Consider the following 24,911-nt stretch of genomic DNA (forward strand, 5'->3'; position numbering starts at 1 on the left):
CAGTCGGGATGCCGTTGTGGCATGCCTCGTAGCATCACCACAGTCATCGAAGCACACCACGGGTGTTCGAGCATGTCGTCGTGCCCATGTCCCGCCCGTCACAACATGGCCGAAGCAATCGGGATGTCGTCCCAGCATCGCCATGACCGTCGAAGTACACCATAGGCGATCGAAGCATGTGGTCGCGTCATCACCGCGACCATTGCAACATGTATCGTAGCATCGCCGCGGTCGTTGAAGCAGTCGGATGCCATAGAGACCGGCGTCCGGCATTGCAGCACTACCGGTGGCCTTTGGTGTTGCGACGGAGCATCACCGGGGGGTGTCCAGCGATGCGAGCTGCAATGGAGCAGCGTCGGGGATCGTTGTGGCTGCGACGGAGCATCATGAGGCGTGCGGTGCCGCGTTGGAGCTCCAATGGAGCGTCGTCGAGGGTGGCGCTGCTGCTACAATAGAGTTGTAATGAAGCATCATGCGGTGGTCGGCGGCGGCGGGCGCCGCTCGCTGAGGTGCTGCAACGCAGCATGCGGTGGTCGTCACCAGCGGGCGCCGCTCGCTGTGGTGCTGAACGCAACATGCAGGGGGAGGCCGGTGGTGAGCGCTGCTCACTGCTGCAACGCAGCACGCGGTGGTGGTCGGAGGCGGGCGCCGCCCTGTTGGTGCTGCAATGCAGCATGCAGGGGGAGGCCGGCGGCGAGCATTGTTCACTGCTGCAACACATCACATGGTGGTTGCCGGAGGCGGGCGTCGCTGGCCTTCTGTACCGATGGGTGGCAGAAACTGCTGGGAGCGGTGCTGCAAGGGACGGCGGTGACTTCTTCGGTGTTTGCTGCAAGACAGCCTCGCTGATGCGTGAGATCATAGGCTACAAGTGCGGCCGGCGTGCAGCGTGGTCACCGCAAGTTCGCGGGCGCTGTTCCTCTCCTCGCATGCGAGTCGGACTCTTGTGATACGGTATAGAGTAAAGGTAATTAATTGAAGGATCCAACGGTGCACTCTTGTGCAATCGGATGGCTACGGAGGCGGCTTATCCTTTTCTAGGATCAGCCGGTTTATTTGTAGCAGCGCCCCATCTCTATAACGCAGATTACAGGTGTTCTGCGATACATCTACTCATCATTGCATAAGAAGAACAGATCAGATATCGCAGGAACCACGGATGGGGAGACATGCCCACTCAAGGTAATCGAGAATATACAACCCTGAATAAGATCACCTGAAGTTCCCAAAGTGCTGCTGCTGCTGCTGCTGGAAAATGCGGCTTTCACCACCTGCTCCCGTGGAGCGTGGAAACTCAGGAGTGCCTGTTGCTGCCTCCATGTACCATGGAACAGCTTCTGGGGCTTTCTCCTCAGAGCCGTTGCTGAGCCGCCCAACGACCCCGGCATCTGAAGGATCAACCATCTTTGCTGCACATCACCAAAAGTAGAGCGATCATGAGCTACTTAGCTACTGTCAAGAAATGCAGGAATAATATCTAGCGCAAGATGCCAGTCTTGAACTATCTTACATTGCTTTTCTGCAACAAGCAAAAAAGATCCAAGGTTTGTGGGTAACTGGAACTACAAGTCTACAACTCATGTTCTTTATATGTACTAATTGCAACCATAACTCATGTTATGGCATTGTTAATGATTTTGCAACAGGGACGAAAAAAATATTCGGGGTATGGGCAGCCACGTGGGTATGATAAGTCAAAAGGACAAATAAATCATCATTAGCAGAGTAAGAGAATACTTACGGGCAGCTAAATTCAAATCAATCAACCCACGGCTCAAAGAGTCAGCCCAAATGCTAGATTTGCCCCGAAAAGTCTCTTTCTTCACAGCTGGTTTTGATGCCGGCACGGAGTCCTGCTTCTGCTTTGCGAGTGACTCGTTCATGGATTTGGTGGCACTTGCCGTGCGTGATCCCCCGTGCGACGTAAAGGCACCAAAATTCAACTCCTCCGAAGGACTGCAATCAGAACTCTTGGTGGCCCCAGGAGAACCATGTGTTGGTTCAGTAACAGCTGATCCTTTACTTGAAGACCATACACCAGAAGAGTTTGATCCATTGAAACTCTTCACCGGAATTCCAGCTAAAGGGTCGAAAGCTGTGTCACTTGAATTTTCAGGTGCGGGGAGCTTTCCTTGTGAGGATTTGCTTGGGGTGCCACGCACTGAGAACTCTGTGTCCGAAGGGAATATTGCGGCAAAGGATGGGTTGAAGGGATCAAAAGCAGACGCAGAGGGCTGTGCAGGGGAAGAACTTTTTTGCTCCGGATGTTTTTTGGGAGTACCACGTACTGAGAACTCCATGTCTGCAGTAGCTGAGCCACCAAAGGATGGCCTGCCAGCAAATAGATCAATGTTGTCCTGCAATAACATTTGAATGCAGATAATTAGTTAGAAAGTATGCAAAATGGCCAACCCGTAGAAATGGTTTATCATAAAAATGAAGTGTGAGTGTCAATTATACAGTCCAATAGCCTACTTGGATTATGAATCTTCAGAATCACTGCATTGTCCTATCACCATTTTTGTGAAACTAATATATCATATTTAAGTGGGATTCTTATTGCAAACAACTGTAAGAGATGGAAAACGATTTGTGCTACAAAGATATTGCTAGGTCAGGATAATTTTTGAAGAAGGTCAAGAAAACAAACCTGAGGGTGAGAACCACTTGACGTTGCTGCCTCCAATGGGGCATTGGCTGACTGGAAATCTGCAAACGCAAACAAATCAATTTCTGGCACAGCAGCACTGCCAGCGTTTGGCATTAATCTTGGCCCAAAGAGATCCAAATTATTGGAGCTCACATTAGCTGTTCCAGCTGCACTCCAAAAATGAAGGTTAGTGAGGACAACACTATGGTGAGTATGTCAAATAAAAGAAAATGCATAGAACTTTGCGTCTCGGCTAAATAATCAAGCAAGTGCTATGGGAGAAAAGTGATTCTACCATGCACGGGATATCCAGTGCATGGCTAAACCGTCCATCTTGTTAGAGACTCACTCATGCCATGTATTCATTCTCATATTAAAATCCATCTGACAACTTTATGGAGCAAGGCTGCACCTACTAGTTCTCTCTCCTACACACTAGTATGTGACGTGGATTTTATTTTGAATCTAAACTTTAAACAACCATATACTTTAAAATAAATACAGGGTAAATAGTCTGTATGAACGCATGTCTTTCTTTCGATGATATCTTCGAAACAAGTTCAATATTTAATATGTTTTGAATTTTGAGTTTACGAAACACAATGGAACATGCATGTACAGAATATTACATGATGGTTTTCGTGTGGATATATAAGAATGTTCTCTTCTTGCACACATTAGTAAGTTTATTAATAACAACGGAAAATAATTGTGCAAATTCACAAAAAAAAGATCTAACAATCATAGTTTTTGTAGTTTCATGAAGTTATAAAATTCATGTTTCAAAAATGTTCAAATAATATACATGGTTAGTCTTGTTGAAAAGATCTCATAACACAAATATGTAAGAAGATAATGAATCAAATATGTAAGAGACAGCTTAAAATCCATGGATGGATTGAGGGGAGAGAAAGAATCTTTATTAGGGGATAGGGTGAAGCCCATGTGCTCATAATTGAGTTAATGATGATGCCATGCACGGTATCTCCCGTGCATGGTAGAAAAACCAGTCTCAGTGCTATGGTGAGTATGTTTGATACGGTTAAGTAAGAAATAGCTGACGGCACTATGGTGCGTAGTTCAAACAAAAGAAAATTCAAATAAGAACTTTGGCTCTTAGCTAGGTAGTCCGGTAAGCAGAATGATAAGTGATACCAGCATAATAGGCGCATACCATGTTAAACAAAGTGTATAACAACGGGTACAGCGACAAGGAAACCGTGGTAATCATACAATATAACCAAACATTAGAGATGGTAAGGAAGAAATAATGACCAGATGTGGAAGATCCTCGTGGATTGAACTCGTCGCCATCATCCTCATTCTTTCCTTTCTGTGAACTTGGAACTCCAGGTGCGGCACGTGGATTCGACAGTGATTTGGAGCCTCCTTTTGCTAATTTAGAGCTATTTGCACTCTTAGTAGCTTCTTTTGACCTTTGTCTAGTGCTGCTGTAACTTGGCTTATTATCGTTCTTGCTCCCAGTGTGTCTATCCTTGTCCTTGAACGAGGCGGTTTCCCTTGAACCAGCTGTGCTCCCGTAGCGACTACCAGAGGAGTAGCTGCCACTGCCAAATGATGCTGCGCTTGATTTGTATGATGACATGCCAGTTGATGACACCCCCAAGTACCTAAACATATGGTCCATGCAAATTGCAAAATTTGAGATGTACAGGGAAAGGCAAGGGTTTATGTCTACATCATGCACGACAAGTCAGACGGCGAATGCAATGCAGTACTTGTCCCTCGTAGAAGCAGCCTTCTCCCTGGCTTGTTGAAGCTTTTCCCTGTCATCCACAATGACCAGAACAGCTTCTGCCTTCTTGCGCACATTGAGCCCAACATCTTTTCCACCAGGCTCCACAAACTCGAATGTCGTGAGTTTCTTCACAAATAAAATCATCATCAGGGCGAGGTAAATAATAGTATATACACAAGGAAGTGTACACTAAAACGAGCCACAGCGGCACATACCGCAATCTGTGAGCTGTTGTCGATAATTTCCTCGGCTGCGCGCTCAGTGGCATTAGCCAGAAGATACTCAGCCACAGCCAGCGCCTGTGCAGGTGGAACAAACATCCTGTCAGTGAGGAACAATCCAGAACGGACACCGGTGGAGTCGCCACGGTTCTAAATTCCAATTCGAGCTCATCACCTTATACAGGTGACGCCAATTCGCGTCGGTGTTGCCCAGCCGTTGCCACAACACCTTCATGACTATCTGGCATTCCCCGCTGAAAGCAGAGCAGAGCGACGACCCGATCAAAATGTGCAAAAACTCAATAACTTCAATTTAAATACAGAGATCAAGTGAGGAGAATTGGAATTGGAGCGCTTTGCACTGACATATTCTTGGTGGCCCGTGCGATGTCCGCCATGTCTGAACCGTGAGGCCCCCACGGCTCGTCGCTGGTCGCGTCAAGAACCTATCGGGTACAAAATTTCAGGCAGCTGGTAAAACAACACAAATACACCATGGACATTTCTTCCTCCCCGAGGCCAAATTACACAGGCGAATGAATGAAACACAATCGATCAAACCTTCTGCTCGATCTCTGGCACCTTGAGCACCTTGAGATTGACCTCTCTCTTTCTGCGCAACGGGGGATCGCGCCCGAGGTCAGCGCACACGGGGAAAAGAAAAGAGCGGCGGGCACGATCATCAAATCAAATCAAAACGAAAAACACAAAAGTAGGGCCTTACATCTCCCGGACGGTGTGATCGAGCACCTTCATGATCCCATCCATGGCTGGGCTGGAGACTTGCAACCCCCGCCGGTGGAGGTGGCGGTGGCGTGGCGACGCCAAGACGGAGACGGGGTCCGGAGAGGAGCGCCGCGGAATAATAACGAGGCTGGCGGCAGTCAGCGCCCGGACCGGACATTGTGTCTGTGTGGCAATCGCACTGGACTCTGACTCGGACCGTCTCCCCTTGGGCTCGTTCGCGTGCGCGGTATGAAAGCCCAACTGCTGGCGGACCACATTTTCTACTCCTAGACATCTTCGCCTTCTCCTAATCTATAAAAAAAAGACATCTTCGCCTGAAGCTGACATTCAGACGTGGAAGGTGTAAATTACAACACCCATCTCCAATTTCGCCTGTGTAAATAGTACCAGTAGAATCAGACTTGAGACATTTGTTAGCAAAGAGATATGCCAGCTAAAGGATTAAACCGGTAACAAAACCTGCACGGCTAAACAAATAATAATGGATTGAATCACTTATAGCCAACATCAACAAGCTATTTATCCCAGCCATGAATCAGGCTGCATAACAAACCGAATAATGTCAGCAAAAATGAAACGTCAATCACGGCAAACTCCGAAAAGCGGCATCAAGTACAATCTAACCCCTAGATATGTGACACAAAGCTGGAATCGCATCATGTCTCTCCTGACTCCGAGGCAGATGAACTATGTGTGTGAGGAAGAGGCACCGTTACAACCGCCGTTGTTTTCCTCCTCCGCGTCCTCGTGTTCTGCCGTTGCTACATCATCACCTTCCAGTTTGACATCGGCGCTCTCTTGTGGAGAGGGTGCAACATCGAAACCATTGTTTTCCTCGCATGTGGACATAGGTTCGACCACCTGTGCACCATGTTCCATTTCGTCAGCGTGATCAACATCCTCAGTGTGCTGTAGAATAACAAAGTCTGCTGCCTCACAGTTCTCAATGGCTAATGAAGCTGAGTCACAGTTTTCGTTCACTCCCAGTAGTAAACTGTCGACACAGCGGTTTACCTCGTCCATAGGTTCGAGGCCCAACGTAGCCTGCTCCACTGTGTGAAGGTCCTCATCTTCCTGGTATTCACCCTCTTGATTGTCACATATAATGTTCTGTTCAGCTTCAAGCAAAAGTAGAGGCTCGTGATGGCCAGCAGCTGAGCCACCATGTGAGCCAGTAGCTGAATCAAAAGGTGGAGCCTCTGGGCCACCCCTTTCCTTGATCTCACCAAGATCACTGAGGACATCTTCAAAGCCATGCAGAAATTCAAAGACTAAGGCTTGTGTGGCTGTATCAGCTGTGGATGCCATGGCTGTTTTGGCCTTCTTCATCATACCATGCAGCTTATCAACCTACAGGAAAGAATTCATCTTCAGTACTGATTCAGTATGCGTGAACTACTTGGACAAGCTTCAATTCAAATCGTATTATTATATCTAGAGATAAACATTAGTTCAGTCAACTGTGGAATTTAATCATATAAATGTGATGCATAAGCTAGGTTTACCGCTTTGCGGATCATAGGAGACTTGGCTTTGTACTGAAGATCAGAGGAATCATCGGGTGGGGATAAAAGTCCTGCTTCAGCATCATCATCGGTCGATGGCACAAGATACCGCCGTGTAGCTCCAGAGTACCACTGCAGATACTCGTCATAAGATGACAAATCATACTGCTCAGCCTCCCGAAATATGCGCTGTCGCCGTGCTTCCCATTCCTGAATATACTCATGATGCGTCTCTTCCCAATTTTCACGCTCTCTACCACGTCGACTAATACGATGCAATGTCTGTAGGGTAGGTCGAAAAGGTGGTGGAATGCATTGACGAAGCCCGAATTGCCGCATCACTCGCTCAGGCAGATACATCTCAACAATAGGAAAATTTATTAATGGTGCTTGAGTAATCCACAGGTCAGCATCTTTTGTACAAAGTGGTGGTAAGCTCGAGGACTCAATGAGCATGTATGGTTCCCATTTCAACTGATCTGCTCGCTGCAGATTTAGCTCATCCCTGTACTGCTTAAGACAGCGGGTAGCATTCTCACTTTGTGCGCGAGCACCCACCCAACGGAAGCCAATTGGGGGCAAGTCCTGTGGGATGTCTGTCTCCACGACCAAGGAAGATCGAGCCAATGGCCTGCCAACATGAGAGTGCTCCCAACTCCAAAGCTGCAAGAGAAGCAATGAACCACCTATGTTCTTCATGTTGTGGGAGGAGGCAGCAGAACAAAGAGCTCGGTAGAGGAATGCGAGGGCTGCGGAGCCCCAGCTGTATGTTCCAACAAGAGAAAGATCAGCAATCAATGGAAGATATATCAGACTCATCCTTCCTGTCCCGTCTGGAAAGAGCACTCCACATAAAAGGCTCAGGATGTATGCTCGAACATGCCTCTGTACCGTATGATCATCCGCCCCTTCTGGTAACTCATAGAAGTGCTTCTTCAGCCATTTGTAATGCAAGAAGGATTTTCCAGGCATTGATTGACCTCTTGGATCATGACCTAGACAATCAAGGACCATCTGCCCATAATCATGATCCGTACTAGAACAAACCGGGCGGCCGTCAATAGGAAGAGCAAACAACATTGCAACATCTTGAAGTGTAACTGTCATCTCCCCAGAAGCCAGGTGAAAGCTGTGGGTCTCTGGCCTCCAACGCTCAACAAGAGCAGTAATCAAGGCTTTGTCCAATTGAGGCATTCTCTGGCAGATTTGTGAGAGACCAAGCAATCCAGCATCCCTCAAATAAGGACGATACCTCTCATGAAATTTCAAGGGTTTGTGGTGACGCAACTTCAACTGCTCCAGGGCCTGCAATAATAGAGAATATAGAATTCAGTGCTATTAAAAAAAAATCTCGTTCTACTATGAAATATGACAAAGTTTATTGTCATTAGATTAACCTGGTCGCCAAAAATTGCATCCGAACGGTGGTTAATCTTAGGATTGAGTAGTGTACTGGATGAAGGTTCTGCATGTCCTGCATAACAAGCAACATGGACTTGTTCGGGAATGAACCCAATATTGTCCTCTCTATCAGAAGTGGTACTCGGCGAAGAAGGTGCAGATGTTTCATGCTGATCCATTTCATTTTCTGCCACAGAACACCTGCCACGGCCCCGGCCCCGGCCACGACGTGCACGTCCTCTTGCCCTTGAAGACATGGACTACTCTGCAAACAAATAATCATTACATCAGTTGCCAGAATGCCATAGATGATCACAGCAAGAAAAAAAAAATACAATGGACGGCGTGAGCGCTGCTCATTCTGTTAAGATTTAAAACCATAGCTTATATACAAGAAAGGAACTCTGCACAAAATGAAATGAAGCATATACCATCAAAAAAGGCATATGCTTAAGAGATATGGCATTCATCTTCTATTGGAAATCTTTAGCACGGTCTAATTTGTCAACTGTGAGTTATTTTCCACTCCAAATGTTGCTCCACGGAACTAGCTACTTGCAATGACCAACTGAAACACCACATCTTAAATCTAAATCTCCTTATTTATGGGGAGAGCAACTCGTAAACATGTATATATAGTCTGACTGAGCAATTTCTTCATCCTTAGACAAGAAACCAGCATTTTACAGGCTTACAGCTGACCAGTGTCCCATTTTTATTCAGACAAAAGGGATTTTCATTGAAACATCTGGACTATAGGAGGCCACAGGTTCGACAAGAACATAGTAGTGCCACTGTCCCCATTACATATCAAGTTATCCGTATCAACCCACTATTCCCTTGCTCAAAGCACCTGAATAATCTGCGCGCTAGACCAGAGCACACACAATGGGACAACGGCGTGCGCCGAGATCCAAGGGAGGCGAGTAAAATCCAGCCGTGGTGTGCGAGAGCGGGCTTACCAAATCAGGCTGGCGAGGTGGCGCCGGAGGAGGCGGGGGAGAAGCTCCTGATCCCCCCGGCAGATTTTTTGCTTTCCGTGAGAGGAGAAGGGAACCCTAGAAATTTGCTTTCCAGCGGCGGAGGCGGCGAAGCGGAAGCCGTGACCCGGAGTGGAGCTACGCACGCACCCTGTTTGCCTCCGCAACAAAGAAAGAGCGGCTCCACCAGCTTCTGGGCCGGGGAAGCCGAGCCCAAACAGACGGCCTTTCTCGGGGATTCTTCCAGCCCCAGTCGGCCAGCCGCTCCAAAAATATATTTCCAAAATAAAGAAACCAACCCAAAAAATAATCTGAAAAGGGGTTTACTCCTCTAGATCACTATATGAAATTGTTAATGTTAAGGGTGTACAACCAATATATCTTCCTGGCGTTTGACATATCAAAGTACCCCCCAGAATTCAGGTTTTCTATGGCTTTTCTCTAGAACAAAGTCATGACATGTTGAGAAAGAGAGGAATAGACAAATCACTTTGTGTGCTTTTTTCTGAGAATGAATATGTATACATTGTTGCTAGACAAATGTGGAATGATATAGATAAAACCTTCCATGTGAACATTCATGATTTACTAGAAGGGTTGGGCGCGCTTTGCTGCGCCGGTCGTGTTGTTGGGTTTTCATAATTTTTTTACTCCATCTATTTCAAAATATACGGTGTATTAGTTTTTTGAAAAGTCAAACCTCTTTAAGTTTGATCAAATTTGTAAGGAAATACATTAGTATCCATAATATCAAATCGATATCATTAGATTCATCCTGAAATGATTTTTTATATTTTATTTATTTTAGTATTGTGAACGTCTATGTTTTTGGCCCTGGACTTGGTCAAAGTAAAAGAAAATTGTCTTTTCAAAAAACTAATACACCTTATATTTGGAACTGAAGAAATATTTGGTTTGGCGAGTGGGGAGATGATGGAGTTTGTTTTCTCTTTATTTATAATGCGGTGTATTGGTGAGCTTTCCGTGGTGTGATTATGTGTTATCTGCTAATGAATTCATATTTATGTGGAAAAGTTTTCTGCGTCGGTGACTACATGTACTATATTAGTGCTACAGTATCACATAAGCTTTCTTTCTAGATGGTGGGAAGGTGCACGGGATCGATATGTTTTTATGTTGCCAATTGATTTGAAGAAAGCCGACCGGTCAAAATGTGAACCAAATCCAAAATTTGGTACCCCAATCAACATGGAAGAGCTTAAAAATTAGGAAGCATTGTGAATTAAAAGAACTGAATGAGAGTGCTCACTAAGAAATTGTTCACCCGATCGAAATCAGGGGGCCCAAATTTAAAATTGGAGACCTCATTAGGGAGCTTACCGAAAAAGGCTTTCGCCCTGCTTTATAAATAAAACAAACCACCACAGCCACAAGGAACAACAAGGTCACACACACAGTAGCAGCACGACAGATAGTACAAAAGGGTTTTGCTGAGGGCACAGCTCAACAAACCCAAAAAAACAGAAGAAAAAAAAGACAAAGCGGACGAGCCGCAACAAGGAAACTAATCCGGCTCGGGTGGTGACGGAGGAAGCGGCGGCGCCAAACGAAGAGCCATTGCACGAAGGTCAGCAATTAGGGAGCTTAAGTCTTTCGCTAGCTTAATAATAAGAAGGTACAAAATTGTGGCTTCTTATCTGTCTTGTGGGGACTTATTTGGAATTGGAGGAATGCTTCACTAATCTATTTCTCTCAACATGCAATCATTTGTAGAGAAAAGCACCTTAACATGCGAACATTCATGAAAAAAATCCGGTGTTGCTAATAGTGTATGCATCCAAACATATATGCATGACAACGTGCAAATGGTGCGTACATCCAAACATGCATGGCAAAGCCCGAATCTGTGAGGGGCCAGCAAAATTCGGGTGTTTTAGCTGCCGCCAACAACCGGTTTGTGCTTGTCCACAAAACACACGAATGTGGGTTAGACAGCCCCTTCCATTTACAAGCAAATCCAAGTGCAATAATCGAATTGATAGGCCCGTCGATGATTCAGCAGATATCCGAACCAGAGAAATGCGAGAGCGCTCCCGTCGCCCATTCGGATCCAATCCAACGCTGCATGCATGTATGCATGCATTTCCACGCTGTCTAAAGTGTCAGCTAGCGCACTGTACCATACCATACACGCTACAAATACAGCCCTGTCCGTCTCCTCCTGCATGTCCTCTCATCCACGCCACATCGCCGCCGTCCGTGCTGAGCGACGGGACGAAACGAAATGGCGCAATGGGACACCCTCGTGGACGGCGCGCTCGCGAGCCTGGCCGCTAGGAGACTGCTGTTCAACACGCGCCTCATCGCCCTCGCGCCGCCGCCGGCGCCCTCCGAAACCAGATTCACCGGACCGGGGCCCTGGGACCGCGCCACCGTCGAGATCCAGGTCGACCGCACCTCCATCCGACAATGGCTCGCCGCAAGTCAGTGCCCATATACCTCTGCCTCTCAGCCGTGCAGGAAAATGCATGCCACATTTTTTGCTTGCTTGTAGCCATACTAAATGAACGGGTTACGCACGTACATACGTTTGTTCTGGTTAGATGGGGAGGTGAGCAGCCAAGAAGAAGACGAGGCGAACCGGGAACTGATCCTCTTCTCCGGGAACGACTACACGTGCCTCAGAGCATCTCCAGCCGTTGGCCCCCAAGGACGCATAAAAATCGTCCCGGGGGCGAGCCGGTGATTCGTTCGGCGCAGTCGTCGCCCCCAGCTCGCCTCCGGTTGCCGATTTTGGCCCACTTTTGAAGCCCCATTTCGGCGAAAAAGGACCATATGAGCGAGAATAGGCCCATATTCGGCGTGGTTCGCCGTGGCTCGACGTTCAATTATAACATAAATATATTTTTATCACAGAAAATTCAAATACTTCAATAAAATAGTTCAACAACAAATAGTTCAATACAAATTATATAGTTCAACAAATAAAAACTCATAGTTCAATACCATGAGATGCTCTTCTTCCTGGACGTCGGCCTCGGCTTCCTCCTCCAACAGCGCGGCGAGCACTTCCTCGTCATCCTGTCCATCGCCGAAGCAGGCAAATCGCCGAACACCTTGCGCGCGGTGGGCGTGCACCCGCCGCTAAACTGCCCCTCCGTGGCCGGAAACGCCCAGCTGGTGTCGGAGGGACTGCCGCGGCGAACATCTGCTATTTTTCCGGCGGGGAATGGCTATCTACCGGTGAAGGGCGGCGGGGCGGCGCCGGGATATACCTAGTGGCGGCCGAGAGCGCGGGGGGTGGAAGGCGAGTCGGGGAAGAAAATCTTGACTTTTCACCTGACGGCGTGGGCCAGCCACGCTTTTCCCTTGCGCCGGAGCCCCCAAACGCCCCCAGCGCGCCGGGTTCGGCCTACGGCCGCCGGGCGGAAAAAAGGGCCGAACCAGCGCTTTTCGTCGTCCTGTGGGCGCGACTGAGCCGTTTTTTTATGCCGGCGCCGAAAAATCGCCTGAGGAGGCTTGTTGGGGGCGCGGTTGGAGATGCTCTCAGCTCGCATCCAGCAGTCCGCGAGGCTGCAGTAAAGGTTCTTACTATTTCATTTGCTACTAGGACTGTAGCGGCACGTACTCTGAACAAGCAACCTGACAACTCTAATTTGTGCATGCTATGCTTGTCAGGCAGCTCAAGAGTATGGAATGGGGCCGAGAGGCTCTTCGTTGATCTGCGGGTACACTACTTATCACAAATTGGTGCAGGAGTCACTGGCGGAACTGCAGAAAAAAGAGGTACAAAACAATAACATTTTAGCTATATTTCAGTCAGCTGAATTTTTATTTTGTGGTCAATCGATTTTCTGACCGTTGGATTGTGCTTTAAGATTTGTGTAGCTTTTTTTTCTGTCACATTTTGCTGGTGGTATTGGGCCGTTTGGATTCGATTGACACCTATTTTGGGTCAGTCGATTTTCTTCTTGGGCTGGATTTTGGTGTGTGTATGCTCTTTTTTCATGTGTTTACTTTTGTTTTCTGCATGTGTATGCTTTTATTTTTCATTTTCCAGTTGAGCTTTTTTTCTCTATTTTCGGATGTTAAGTGCGTGAAAATGTATACATGTAAGTACTCCATGTACAAATTACATCAGAGTACTGAAACTTCACTCTTATATATTTATTCTACATATTATAAAAAGTGCATTTTTATGCTAATTGTGTGGAATTTTTTTTTCAATTTCTTTATTCGGTAATACCAATGCTAATTGTTTTGCTAATTTAATACATTCTACTATTATTTGTATGTATGCATGAAAGTACAATACAATATGTGTGTAAATTATACTAGACTGCTCAAGTTGCATTATTATATTTCCCACAAAAAAAATGTTGCATTATTATATGTGTATTTGCTGCATATTATAAAAAGTGCAATTTCAGAGCAAAGTTGTGTCCAAGTTTTTTCTTTATTTTCTTTCTTCTTAAGAGTAATACCAATGTCGCTCCAATTTATTCTCTCTTAGAAAAAAATTATTTGTTTTATTATGTTTAGTTTTTAATTCATTTCCTGTTTTAAGGATGATACCAATGCCACTTATTCGTTCCTTGTTTAAATTTTTTTATGTAAAATTCACTATAATATGTTTATTCTTACATAACTAAAAAAGTGCAATTTATATGTAAATTGTGTGCAAATTGTATCATTATTATTTTTTGAATTCCTTTCTTCTTAAAGGGTGGTACCAATGCCACTATACTTTATTTCTTCTTAGAAAAAATATTTTTATTTTTTGTTTGTAAGTAAGTATACATGCACGTATGATACACCATGTGTGTAAATTATAATATAAGCAAAAATTGCACTGTATATGCTTATTTTTGGCATATTAGAAAAGTGCAATTTCAGGGCATACTTGTGTGCAGGTTATTTTTAAATTTTATGTCTTCCTAAAGGGTTTCATTTTTCCAAAACTTCATTAGTTTGTTTTGCTTTTTGTTTTTATATTTTCTTTCTTCTTAAAGGGTTTTATTCTTACATAGAGAACTTCATTATTTTTTTAGTTTTAGTTTTTGTATTTTGTTTTCTTAAAGGGTTTCATTCTTCCATAGAAAACTTCATTATTTTGTATTTGTTTTAGTTTTCTATTTTCTTTCTTCTTAAAGGGTTTCATTCTTCCCTAGAAAACTTCATTTTTTTGTTTTTATTTTTTTTAGTTTCTTTCTTCTTAAAGGGTTTCAATCTTCCCTAGAAAATTTCATTATTTTGTTTTCGATTATTATTATCTTTCTTCTTAAAGGGTTTTATTCTTCCCTAGAAAAAAATATTATTTTGTTTTCATGTTAATTTTATTTTATTTCATTTTCTTTCTTTAATGGTAATACCTTTATTTTTGCATATTAAAACATAGCGCAATTTCTGTGTAAATTGCGTGCAAATTTTGCCATTACCTGGCGGAGAATTGCTTGCTTTTCATGCTGCAGCTGCTGCCTCGGGTGTTTCTGCAATTTGTATTGTGGGTATCCTTGCATGCAGCATGCATCTGTGGGCGTGATTTTGCGGTAGGCTTTTACCGGAAGCAGGCAAGCAGAAGCGTGCGCGTAGCAGTTGCCTCTTTTGTGCAGAACAAAGCCGTGCGTGCCGTTCGACTGACACCTATTTTACTCCCTCTGTTCCAAAATATAGTGCTTCCTCTATTCCAGTGCTTCAACTTTGACCATAAATTTAACCAACGAGACCGACTGCGGCGGGAGCAAAAGTTATACCAATGAATTCGTATTCAAAAGAAGTTTTCAATTATATAATTTTTTTTCCTGTCGCAGTCGGTCTCGTTGGTTTAATTTATGGTCAAAGTTGGATCTCGGGAAACGCGGACGCACTATATTTTGAAATGGAGGGAGTAGGTCAGTAACTAACTGACCTGTAGCCGCTCCTAAACAATAAGTAGTGAAGTCCAAACTAGAGTAGTACTGGTAACCATCACGAGATTTCTTCACCTCTACATTGATTGAAAGACTCCCCACCTGAATATATTTCTATTTTGATCTGTTCTGCAACTTGTACATGATTGCCTTCTTTGTCCCACCGGATTCTCCGCAAACACGGCCTTGATGACTGCACTGGGCAGCATCAGCTCTCTTCTGGCCGCTAGGAGGAAACCACCCAGGGACCATATTCTTCTCCAATCGGAGTTTTGCTCAAGTCTCGAATAAACGCAGAGGATGAGAGGATCGCAATTTTCTCAGATGCGCTGAACCATGCCTCCACCGTTGACGGGATCCGCCTTGTGGAGAGGCAGCACCAAGCAGTGGCCTTCGTCTACAAGCACTGTGACATGTCGCACCTTGATTTCCTGCTGTATGCGTTCTCCTTTCCACCACCTGGCAGTATGCCCTAGATGCAATATACTCCCTCCGTTTCTTTTTAGTCTGCATATAAGATTTGGTCAAAGTCAAACTTTGTTAATTTTGACTAAGTTTATAGAAAAAAAATCAAAATTCACAATATGAAATTATTATTATTAGATGCATCATGAAATTAATTTTCATAACATATAACTTTAGTATTGTAGATGTTGATATTTTTTTCCTACAAAGTTGGTCAAACTTTACAAAGTATGATTTTGACCAAATTTTATATGCAGACTAAAAATAAACAAAGAGAGTATATACATACATATTTAGCCACGCCTTCAATTACTTAGCAATACCTATTTTTATTTTGTGTATCGTTACGTACAGGTCCAGTTGCTCAATGAAAAAGAAAGTTGTTGTCACATATAGGCAAGTAACCTGCCATTGAAAATAGTGCTCTTGATATCTCCGTCAGAATTAACACCTAGTGCTTGCTGCTTGTTCATACACATGCATATTGTGAGGGTACTACTAAACTTAAGCCATATTTTTAATTACAATGTGCGCGCAGTCTGTTCAGCATGGACGGGGATTTTGCTCCGTTGCCTCAACTTGTCAAATTACGCAACAAATATGGATTTTTGTTGGTCCTCGATGATGTTAGTTTTCTTTTTATCCTTACTTACAGTTATTAGTGTTGAGGATATAACCCTTAGAGTCACCCGCCAGGAGGGGCCGGGTTACTCATAATGGTCATCACGCGAAGCCCAGTACCGAGCTTGAAGACGGCGGGTCAATGATGGGCCTAAGACCCGAAGATGGCTTAAGGCCCGTAGTGATAAACCGCCGTATGGCAAGACTTGTAGTGTAAGGCAAGAATAGTTGGGAGTCCGAGCCGGACACTCTTATGAGCCGGCCGGGACTCTGAGAGCCGCTGGACGTCAACCTCTCTATATAAAGGGACGACCCGGCGGCGGTTTAGGGGGAAGAAAAATCTCGTCGAGAGCCAGGCATAGCAATCAAGCTCCCTGGTCATCGAAATCATAGTCAATACCACCTCAACTGGACGTAGGCTTTTACCTTCACCGTAAGGGGCCGAACCAGTATAACCCCCGTGTTCCTTGTCCCGTTTAACCCATTTAAGCTTCCTAGCTGCGATGGCTCCACGACTAAGTCCTAGCTCGAGGACATCTGTCGTGACAATTCCACGACAGTTGGCGCCCACCGTGGGGCCAGCGCACGGTGGATTTGAGTTCTTAAAGGGCAGCTTCGAAGGGCTCGAGGGATACGCTGTGGGTCGGATGACCAAGAGTCGTCGCGGCAAGCTCTACATCGACGATGCAAACTGGGGCCCCGACGCCGGCTCAATTGAGTACGGGTACCGGGTCCCCTTCGGCGGAATTCATGTCTTCATTGGCAAGATTGGTGAGCCGGGCCCTGAGCCGGATCTCTGCGCCGGTCTCATCGAGACGGCTCAGCGTGCACGACCCGCCCGGGCTCTACCTGCCCTAAAGCATGCTTTTGTGGGATGTGTTCATGGAGGACTCTCTGAAGGGTCTGGATCTGGTGATGAGACGGCCGCCGGCTCTAACGGCGAGTCATCTACGGATGAGTCAAACTCGTTGTATCAACTTCAAGATGGCAGGCTCAGGGGTTGTTCCGATGGCGACAGCATTCCGGACCCCTTTGAACCGCCGAGCCGGGTTGGAATCTTCATGGCCGGCGCGCAACCTGTTCAAAACCCCACCTCCGGGTCAGGGAGCCCGGTGCCTTCGCCGGCTCAGGTGCTGATGGATCTTACAGATAAGATGACGGTCCTGTTGACCGCTATGATAGCTCCGGCGGATCAAGTTCAACATGACGCGGAGGTGGCACAGTTAAAACTGGATCTAGCAAAGGCCAAGGAGGATCTGGCGGCGGAGGGGATCAGGATGGCTGCGGAGAGGGCGGCTCTCGACGCCCAGACTCAGCTGATTCAGGCACAGTCCTTCCGGCTCACGATGGATCAAAACGCATCCAATGAGGTCATGAGAAGGAGGCATCAAAAGACCCAATCTCGACTCCCTCCGGTTTATGATCCTCGAAACCTCTTCAACACGCCAGGTGCAGGGTCTAGTAACCCGCTGGAGATCATAGTGCCCGGGGCTGGGACACCAATTCAGCCCCAAGTAATGGGACCGCCCCGGGCGAACCCTGCCCCGCCTCAGTATGTGCCAATACCACCAGGTCATTATGCCAACCCGTTGGAAAACATGGTCGCCGCGGCGGCACGGCTGGCGGCTCTCCCAATTGATGGCGACTCTCCAACTGCGGTCGAAACCCGCCGGGTCAGGGAGCTCCTTCAGACAGCTCTGGCGCAGCAAGAGGCGTACTCTTACAGCCGGGACAGGATCCATTCAACCCCTCGTCCAGGCCGGATCCCGAGTTATAGCAGACACATGGTTTCAGCGACCGGCTCAAGTAATGTCCGACGCCATGACTTGCCACCTGGCCATGGCCCGGCTCATAACGGAGCCTTTCACGCAATAGACCAAGACAGAGCACGGCAAGAGGCGGACCAGGTGCCTCAGTTGACGGCTTACCAGACACCCCCGGCTTATCCGACGGCTTCCGTCGACGTGGGTATCCCTACGAGGACTGGAGGTGTCCCTTGTTTAGTGCCGGCTCTCCGCAACGAACGTCTACCCAAGGACTTCAAAGGGCCTAGGAAGGTGCCTAATTACACGGCTGATTTACAACCCGGAGCCCGGATCGAGAGTTACGAGATGGCCATGGAATTGCTGGAGGTCAGTGAAGCGGCGATGGCCAAGTACTTCACCATGATGTTAGATGGGACTGCCCGCACTTGGTTGAAAGGGCTGCCGCCGAATTCTATCGGGTCTTGGGCTGAGCTGAAAGCTCGGTTCATACAAAACTTCAAGGATACCTGTAGGCAGTCTATGTCAACTGTGGATTTGACTAACTGTAAACAGCAGGAGGGTGAGTCTACGACACATTGGGTTCGCCGGGTCAAGGAGATAATACATTCATCTGATAAGATGGATGTCGGCTCTGCAGTCTTAATGTTGGAGCAGAATTGACGCTTCCTGCCCCTGAAGATGAAACTCGGGCGGCTCAAACGTGACTGCAATGATATGGGTACGCTGATGGCGGCTCTCGTCAAGTACGCCGACTCTGACAGTACCAAGGACTCCGCTTCAGATGATGAAAGGACAGGGAAGGGAAGGAAGAACGGCAATGGCAAGGGTCCTCAGCATAACCCGGCAAACCAAGGAGGTAACAAGCGTAAGGCTGATGGAAGCATGGAGTTTGTGGCCAATGCCAACTCACAGGGTAACAGCCAGCGACGTAAAGGGAGGCCACCTCCCCGAGCTGGCGGGTCAGGCCCGACGCTCGAGCAGTTGTTGAACGAGCCTTGTCCGAGACATGGCTCTAGGAAGGCTTTTAAGAATTCCAATGCCTTTAATGGCAACAATGGCCCGGGTGGCGGCTCAGGCGCTGGCGGTTTTCATGGCCCGGGCGGCGGCTCAAATCTTAATCCTCAGAATGGTCAAGGGGGCTTTAATCAGCAGTCCGGCCAGGGTCATCAACAGCAGCAGGGGGTTACCAGACCAATCCAAAGCAGCTTAATAGTGGACAGTATCACGTGTTTACCACCAGTCTGTGTAAGCGAGATCAGAAGCTTCATAAGAGGGCGGTGAATGCTGTTGAGCCGGCGGTTCCACGCTATTTAAGATGGTCTGAGCAGCCTATTGTGTGGAGTAGGGAGGATCACCCTCCCCGGGTTGACAATCCGGGTCACTTGGCCCTGGTGGTGGCTCCTCAGGTGGGAGGATATAAGTTCACTAAGGTGCTCATGGATGGAGGCAGCAGCATCAACATCCTCTATTATGAGACCTTCCGTCGAATGGGGTTGATTGATAAGAACCTCAGCCAGTCCAACACTATTTTCCATGGCGTGGTGCCTGGTAAGTCGGCTTATCCAGTTGGTAAGATCGAATTGGAAGTGGCCTTTGGAGATGAGTACAACTACAGGGTGGAAAAATTGACCTTTGAGGTGGTCAAGATAAGAAGTTCGTATCATGCCATATTTGGGCGGCCGGCTTACGCCAAGTTCATGGCACGGCCGTGTTACATATACCTACAGCTCAAGATGCCGGGTCACAATGGGACCATTACGGTTCATGGTAGCCGAAAGGTAGCCTTGGAATGTGAGGAAGGCGACGCGGCTTATGTAGAGTCTGTTTGTGCAACAGAGGAGCTAAAGTTCTACAAGGATAATGTTAACCCAACAGATATGACATCTCTGAAAAAGCCGACCACGGAGCATGAGCCGGCAATGAAATTTAAGTCAGCTGATGAGACCAAGCTTGTTGATTTCGTTCCAGGTGACTCATCTCAGCAGTTTAGCATCAGTGCCAATTTGGATCCAAAATAGGAAGGCGCGCTCATCGAGTTCATTCGTGAGAACAGGGACATCTTTGCATGGAAACCTTCTGACATGCCAGGTGTACCTAGAGAACTCGCTGAGCACACTCTCAATATTGATCCGAAATTTAAGCCGGTCAGGCAATTCCTTCGGCGGTTTAATGAAGAGAGGCGGAAGGCCATTGGTGAGGAGGTGACCCGGCTCTTGGCGGCCGGGTTTATTGTCGAAGTCTTTCATCCAGAATGGTTAGCTAACCCGGTGCTCGTGCTCAAGAAGAATGGCACCTGGCGGATGTGCGTGGACTACACGGACTTAAACAAGGCGTGTCCGGCTGATCTTTTTGCCCTTCCCCGTATTGATCAAATCATTGATGCTACGGCGGGTTGCGAGCGCTTGAGTTTCTTGGATGCTTATTCTGGATACCATCAGATTAAAATGGCAGTTAAGGACCAGGAAAAGACGGCGTTCATCACTCCCTTTGGAGCCTTCTGTTATGTGTCTATGCCTTTTGGACTCAAGAGTGCACAGGCGACTTACCAGCGTTGTGTGCAGAATTGTCTTCATAACCATATTGGCGCAATGTTCACGCCTATGTGGATGATATGCAGTTAAGGACCAGGAGAAGACGGCGCTCATCACTCCCTTTGGAGCCTTCTGTTATGTGTCTATGCCTTTTGGACTGAAGAGTGCACAAGCGACTTACCAGCGTTGTGTGCAGAATTGTCTTCATAACCAGATTGGGCGCAATGTTCACGCCTATGTGGATGATATCGTGGTTAAGTCCAGGGAGAAGGAGACCCTGGTAGATGACCTTAGAGAGACCTTTGATAATCTCCGGGTTTACAAGATGATGCTTAACCCGGCCAAGTGTGTTTTTGGTGTTCCTGCAGGCAAGCTCTTGGGTTTCCTGGTTTCTAACAGAGGCATTGAAGCTAACCCGGAAAAAATCAAGGCAATCACCTCTCTGGCTAAGCCGGCGTGCATAAACGACGTCCAGCGCCTGGCGGGTCGTATCGCTGCTTTAAGCCGGTTTATAAGCCGTTTGGGGAGAAGGCCATGCCGTTGTACCAGTTGATGAAGAAAACTGATGACTTTATCTGGAATGATGCTGCTAATGCTGCGTTTGAGGATTTGAAGAGACAGCTGGCCGAGCCCCCAGTCCTCGCTACTCTGATTGACAAGGAGCCCTTACTACTGTATGTAGCTGCTAACACACGAGCCGTCAGTGTGGCTGTGGTGGTGGAGCGCAAGGAAGAGGGTAAGGAATATCCGGTTCAACGGCCGGTTTATTACGTCAGTGAAGTGCTCATCGAGTCCAAACAGCGGTATCCACATTGGCAGAAGCTTGTTTATGGTGTGTTCATGGCAAGCCGGAAGCTTAAGCACTATTTTCAGGGTCACCCCATCACTGTGGTTAGTTCTGCTCCTCTTGGAGATATCATCCAAAACAGAGAAGCCACAGGGAGAGTGGCTAAGTGGGCTATAGAACTTGGGCCTCATGGTCTGAAATACGTGCCATGCACTACTGTTAAATCTCAAGCTTTGGTGGATTTCATCAACGATTCGACAGAGCTACGGGTGCCTAAAGAAAAGCCGGATAATACATATTGGACTATTCACTTTGATGGGTCTAGGCAATTGGAGGGCTCGGGGGCTGGAGTTGTCTTGGCTTCCCCTAAAGGTGACAAGTTTCATTATGTGCTACGGTTGATGTTTCCTTGTACTAACAATGCGGCTGAGTACGAGGCCTTGCTCCATGGTCTTCGGATGGCTAAGGAGATGAGCTTGAGCCGCGTAAGGTGCTTCGGCGACTCAGATCTAGTGGCTCAACAAGTATCAGGCAAGTGGGACTCCAAGGACCCTCTCATGGCGGCTTATCGCCGTGAAGTTGATGCCATTGCTGGACACTTTCAGGGTTACCAAGTAGAGCACATCGATCGCAGGAAGAACGAGGCGGCTGATGCATTAAGCCGGCTGGGCTCTCAGCGAAAGCCGGTGCCGCCTAATACTTTCTTGGACATCCTGCATAACCCTTCGGTTAAGGTACCTACAGAGGAGACTTGGTTGTCCCTGACCCGGAGGCACAGTTGGTGGCGGCTCTCCATATCACCCCAGACTGGACAGTGCCATACTTGGCTTACATGACCCGGGGAGATTTGCCTGAGGATGAAACTTTGGCCAGACAAATAACCCGGCGGTCTAAGTCAATGGTTGTTATCAATGGTGAGCTGCATCGCCGCAGTGTTACGGGAGCGTTCCAGCGTTGTGTCTCCCCTGAGGAAGGTCAAGAAATCTTGCGTGAGATTCACGAAGGGGATTGTGGCCATCATGCCGGCTCAAAATCCCTTGTGGCCAAGGCTTTTCGTCATGGTTTTTATTGGCTGACGGCTCATGCTGATGCGGAGGACTTGGTCAGTAAATGTGATGGTTGCCAGAGGTTCTCGCGACGGGCTCATGTGCCGGCTCAGGAGCTGAGGATGATACCAATCACTTGGCCATTTGCGGTCTGGGGGCTTGATATGGTTGGGCCTTTTAAAAGGTCCAAGGATAAGAAGACTCACCTTTGGTGGCAGTTGACAAGTTCACAAAGTGGGTTGAGGCAGAGCCAGTTAGCAAGTGTGACGCAGCCACGGCGGTTCAGTTCATGAAAAGGGTGATATTTCGCTTTGGCTTTCCACACAGCATTATAACTGACAATGGTACCAATCTGTCTAAAGGCGCCATGGAGGAGTTTTGTCAACGAGAGCATATTCGACTTGATGTTTCATCAGTGGCTCATCCTCAATCCAATGGTCAAGCTGAGAGAGCTAATCAGGAGATCTTGAAGGGCATTAAGCCCCGGCTTTTGGTCCCTTTACAACGGACGCCGGGTTGTTGGGTGGAGGAGCTACCCTCCGTGTTATGGAGCATCAATACTACTCCTAACAGGTCTATGGGTTACACGCCTTTCTTCATGGTTTATGGAGCGGAAGCAGTCCTCCCCAGTGACATCCGTCATGACTCGCCTCAAGTGGCGGCTTATGTTGAGGCGGATAATGAACAGGCGCGCCAAGATGCTCTTGACTTGTTGGACGAATAGCGTGACGTGGCAGCAGCTCGTTCAACGATTTACCAACAAGACCTGCGCCGTTATCACAGTCGCCGGGTTAAGTCCCGGGTCTTCCAGGAAGGCGATCTGGTGCTCCGGCTCATCCAAGATCAAACAGATGCACACAAGCTATCCCCGCCTTGGGAAGGGCCATTTGTGGTCAGCAAGAACTTGCACAACGGGTCATACTACCTTATTGACGTTCGGGAACATAAAGATTCACGCAAGTCAGAGGAAGAGACCCGTCGGCCGTGGAACATAGCTCAGCTTCGGCCTTATTACACTTGAGCCACCGGCTCTCATAATGTACATATTTCTATAGCCATGTATATATTATGTTAAAAAATAAAGTAGGACCTCTGTCCTTTTCTCCTCCAAAGGTAGAAGTGTTGTTTCCATTACACCATCACATGGTCACTTGGAGGTGGATCCGGCTTATGATCGCATTCGAATCTAGCCGTACGCAATAGAATCACCTGGGGGCTCCCTGTTCAAACATAGGTCGTATTCGAACCAAAGAGAACATAGCTGTCGATACCCACTTGATTGGCAAAGTGCCGAGCTCATTGGGGAGTTTTCTTTGATCATATTTGAATCATAGCTCAACCCCCTTTGGGAACCGACGTGGATCGTATTCGAATCAGCGTCGTTAAACAACTCTTAAGGTCATTTGGGGGCTTCCTGTTCAAACATGGGTCGTATTCGAACCAAAGAGAACATAGCTGTAGGTACCCTCTTGATTGGCATCGCCAAAGCCACTGGGGGCTATATGATCGCATTCGAATCTTAGCTTAACCCCTTTGGGACGGTTCTCTGGTCGTATTCGAACTGGAAGCCCTTAAGTTTTTGATTTTCTGACTTACAACAAGTACTGTTGGTCACATCAGCAGTGTGCAAGGGCGGCTTTTCCTTTTGCCGACTTAATTTTGATTCACAATGCTGATAACATATAGTAAGTATTCTTGACGCTGGTAAACCGGAGTTGAGGTCTTCATCTCATCATTCGGGTTACATAAGCCGGAACTCTACTTGAAGGCCCGTAAGTATGCCATTATGGTTACATCAAAGAGGTAATGGAGGGCCAGTCTTTGAGGATTGTTAATTCCTATTCCGGGTTATGTATGTAAGGTTTATGGTTCTCAGTGCGGTAAGCCGCCTCGAGACTTGTGACTTGTTTTTCTATGCAGGATGGTTAAAGACGGCTATTCGAGATTAAGGACAATAAATGATCAATTATGACCCGGAGGAATATAAGGAAGCAACTTTAACGGAGCTAAGCATTCAACATGTGCACGATGGCACGACAAGATTAACATGTTTGTCCTACTCTATTACAAGACTCCCCGAGTCCAAAAGGTGAGGCATTGCTCTAAGGTGCAACCATAAGCCGTCTAAAGATCAAGATGCTTGTGGAGTCGAAGCTTCCGGCTCATCCCTCTCCGCTCCTCCGGCTGTTCCCATGACCTGGAAGGTGGACGATTTCCAGTCAATGCCGCTCAAAGCTTCAAATTGAGCCTCCTCGTCAATTAACCCGGCCGGGTCAATTTCTGGGGCAAAGGTGTGCTTACGAGTCGGCGGGACCAAGCTGATGGCTTCATAACGCGGAGTGGGGATCCTCTGATTCTCTGCGTCGTAGCCCGGCTGGTACTTGGTAAGGTCGGTGTCATTCCCAATCAGGGTGGCCACCGGGAGCACGATCTTCACACAGGCAGCAAAGTCTTTTTGGTCGAAGGGGGTGCCATCTTCCTTCAGGCTGGGGTATCCAAGTGCGATGTCAGCCGGGTCTAGCTCTGGAAGGAAAGCCTTGGCCCGGCTCAGAGCAGCTATGG

The 24,911-nt window shown here is 47.3% G+C and overlaps 2 protein-coding genes and 1 pseudogene across 4 annotated transcripts; 1 reads left to right on the top strand and 2 right to left on the bottom strand.

The window, feature by feature from the left end:
• Window positions 1–935: 935 nt before the first annotated feature.
• Window positions 936–5,577, bottom strand: LOC123079082 (clathrin interactor EPSIN 1). The gene is made up of 10 exons (XM_044501758.1): window positions 5,355–5,577; window positions 5,192–5,243; window positions 4,997–5,076; window positions 4,806–4,884; window positions 4,625–4,708; window positions 4,390–4,535; window positions 3,926–4,281; window positions 2,651–2,817; window positions 1,742–2,357; window positions 936–1,409 (listed from the first exon to the last, which is right to left on the bottom strand). The coding sequence occupies exons 1-10, from the start codon at window positions 5,396–5,398 to the stop codon at window positions 1,213–1,215; spliced, it is 1,821 nt and encodes a 606-aa protein (XP_044357693.1). The 5' UTR covers window positions 5,399–5,577; the 3' UTR covers window positions 936–1,212.
• A 268-nt stretch (window positions 5,578–5,845) lies between these two features.
• Window positions 5,846–9,425, bottom strand: LOC123079081 (serine/threonine-protein phosphatase 7 long form homolog). Of its 3 annotated transcripts, XM_044501757.1 has the most exons (5): window positions 9,246–9,425; window positions 8,280–8,548; window positions 6,883–8,187; window positions 6,392–6,727; window positions 5,846–6,238 (listed from the first exon to the last, which is right to left on the bottom strand). In XM_044501757.1, the coding sequence occupies exons 2-5, from the start codon at window positions 8,538–8,540 to the stop codon at window positions 6,065–6,067; spliced, it is 2,076 nt and encodes a 691-aa protein (XP_044357692.1). In that variant the 5' UTR covers window positions 8,541–8,548; window positions 9,246–9,425; the 3' UTR covers window positions 5,846–6,064. The 3 variants fall into 3 exon arrangements, with proteins under 3 accessions (XP_044357692.1, XP_044357690.1, XP_044357691.1); XM_044501755.1 differs by having other exon boundaries at window positions 5,846–6,727; XM_044501756.1 differs by having other exon boundaries at window positions 5,846–6,727; window positions 8,280–8,543; window positions 9,246–9,413.
• A 2,060-nt stretch (window positions 9,426–11,485) lies between these two features.
• LOC123074710 (8-amino-7-oxononanoate synthase-like) overlaps window positions 11,486–24,911 on the top strand; it is a 35,348-nt pseudogene continuing 21,922 nt past the window's right edge.

The sequence above is a fragment of the Triticum aestivum genome, chromosome 3D, assembly GCF_018294505.1.
Source record: "Triticum aestivum cultivar Chinese Spring chromosome 3D, IWGSC CS RefSeq v2.1, whole genome shotgun sequence".
Taxonomy (NCBI): domain Eukaryota; kingdom Viridiplantae; phylum Streptophyta; class Magnoliopsida; order Poales; family Poaceae; genus Triticum; species Triticum aestivum.

Excerpts from the sequence above, each read along its gene's own strand:
- LOC123079082 (XM_044501758.1), bottom strand. The coding sequence starts at position 5,398 with ATGGATGGGATCATGAAGGTGCTCGATCACACCGTCCGGGAGAT. Across the intron at positions 4,885-4,996 it reads GCACGGGCCACCAAGAATAT|CGGGGAATGCCAGATAGTCA; the intron begins GTCAGTGCAAAG and ends CTCTGCTTTCAG. Across the intron at positions 4,536-4,624 it reads ACAACAGCTCACAGATTGCG|AAACTCACGACATTCGAGTT; the intron begins GTATGTGCCGCT and ends TTATTTGTGAAG.
- LOC123079081 (XM_044501755.1), bottom strand. The coding sequence starts at position 8,540 with ATGTCTTCAAGGGCAAGAGGACGTGCACGTCGTGGCCGGGGCCGGGGC. Across the intron at positions 8,188-8,279 it reads ATGCAATTTTTGGCGACCAG|GCCCTGGAGCAGTTGAAGTT; the intron begins GTTAATCTAATG and ends CTATTATTGCAG. Across the intron at positions 6,728-6,882 it reads CTCCTATGATCCGCAAAGCG|GTTGATAAGCTGCATGGTAT; the intron begins GTAAACCTAGCT and ends TCTTTCCTGTAG.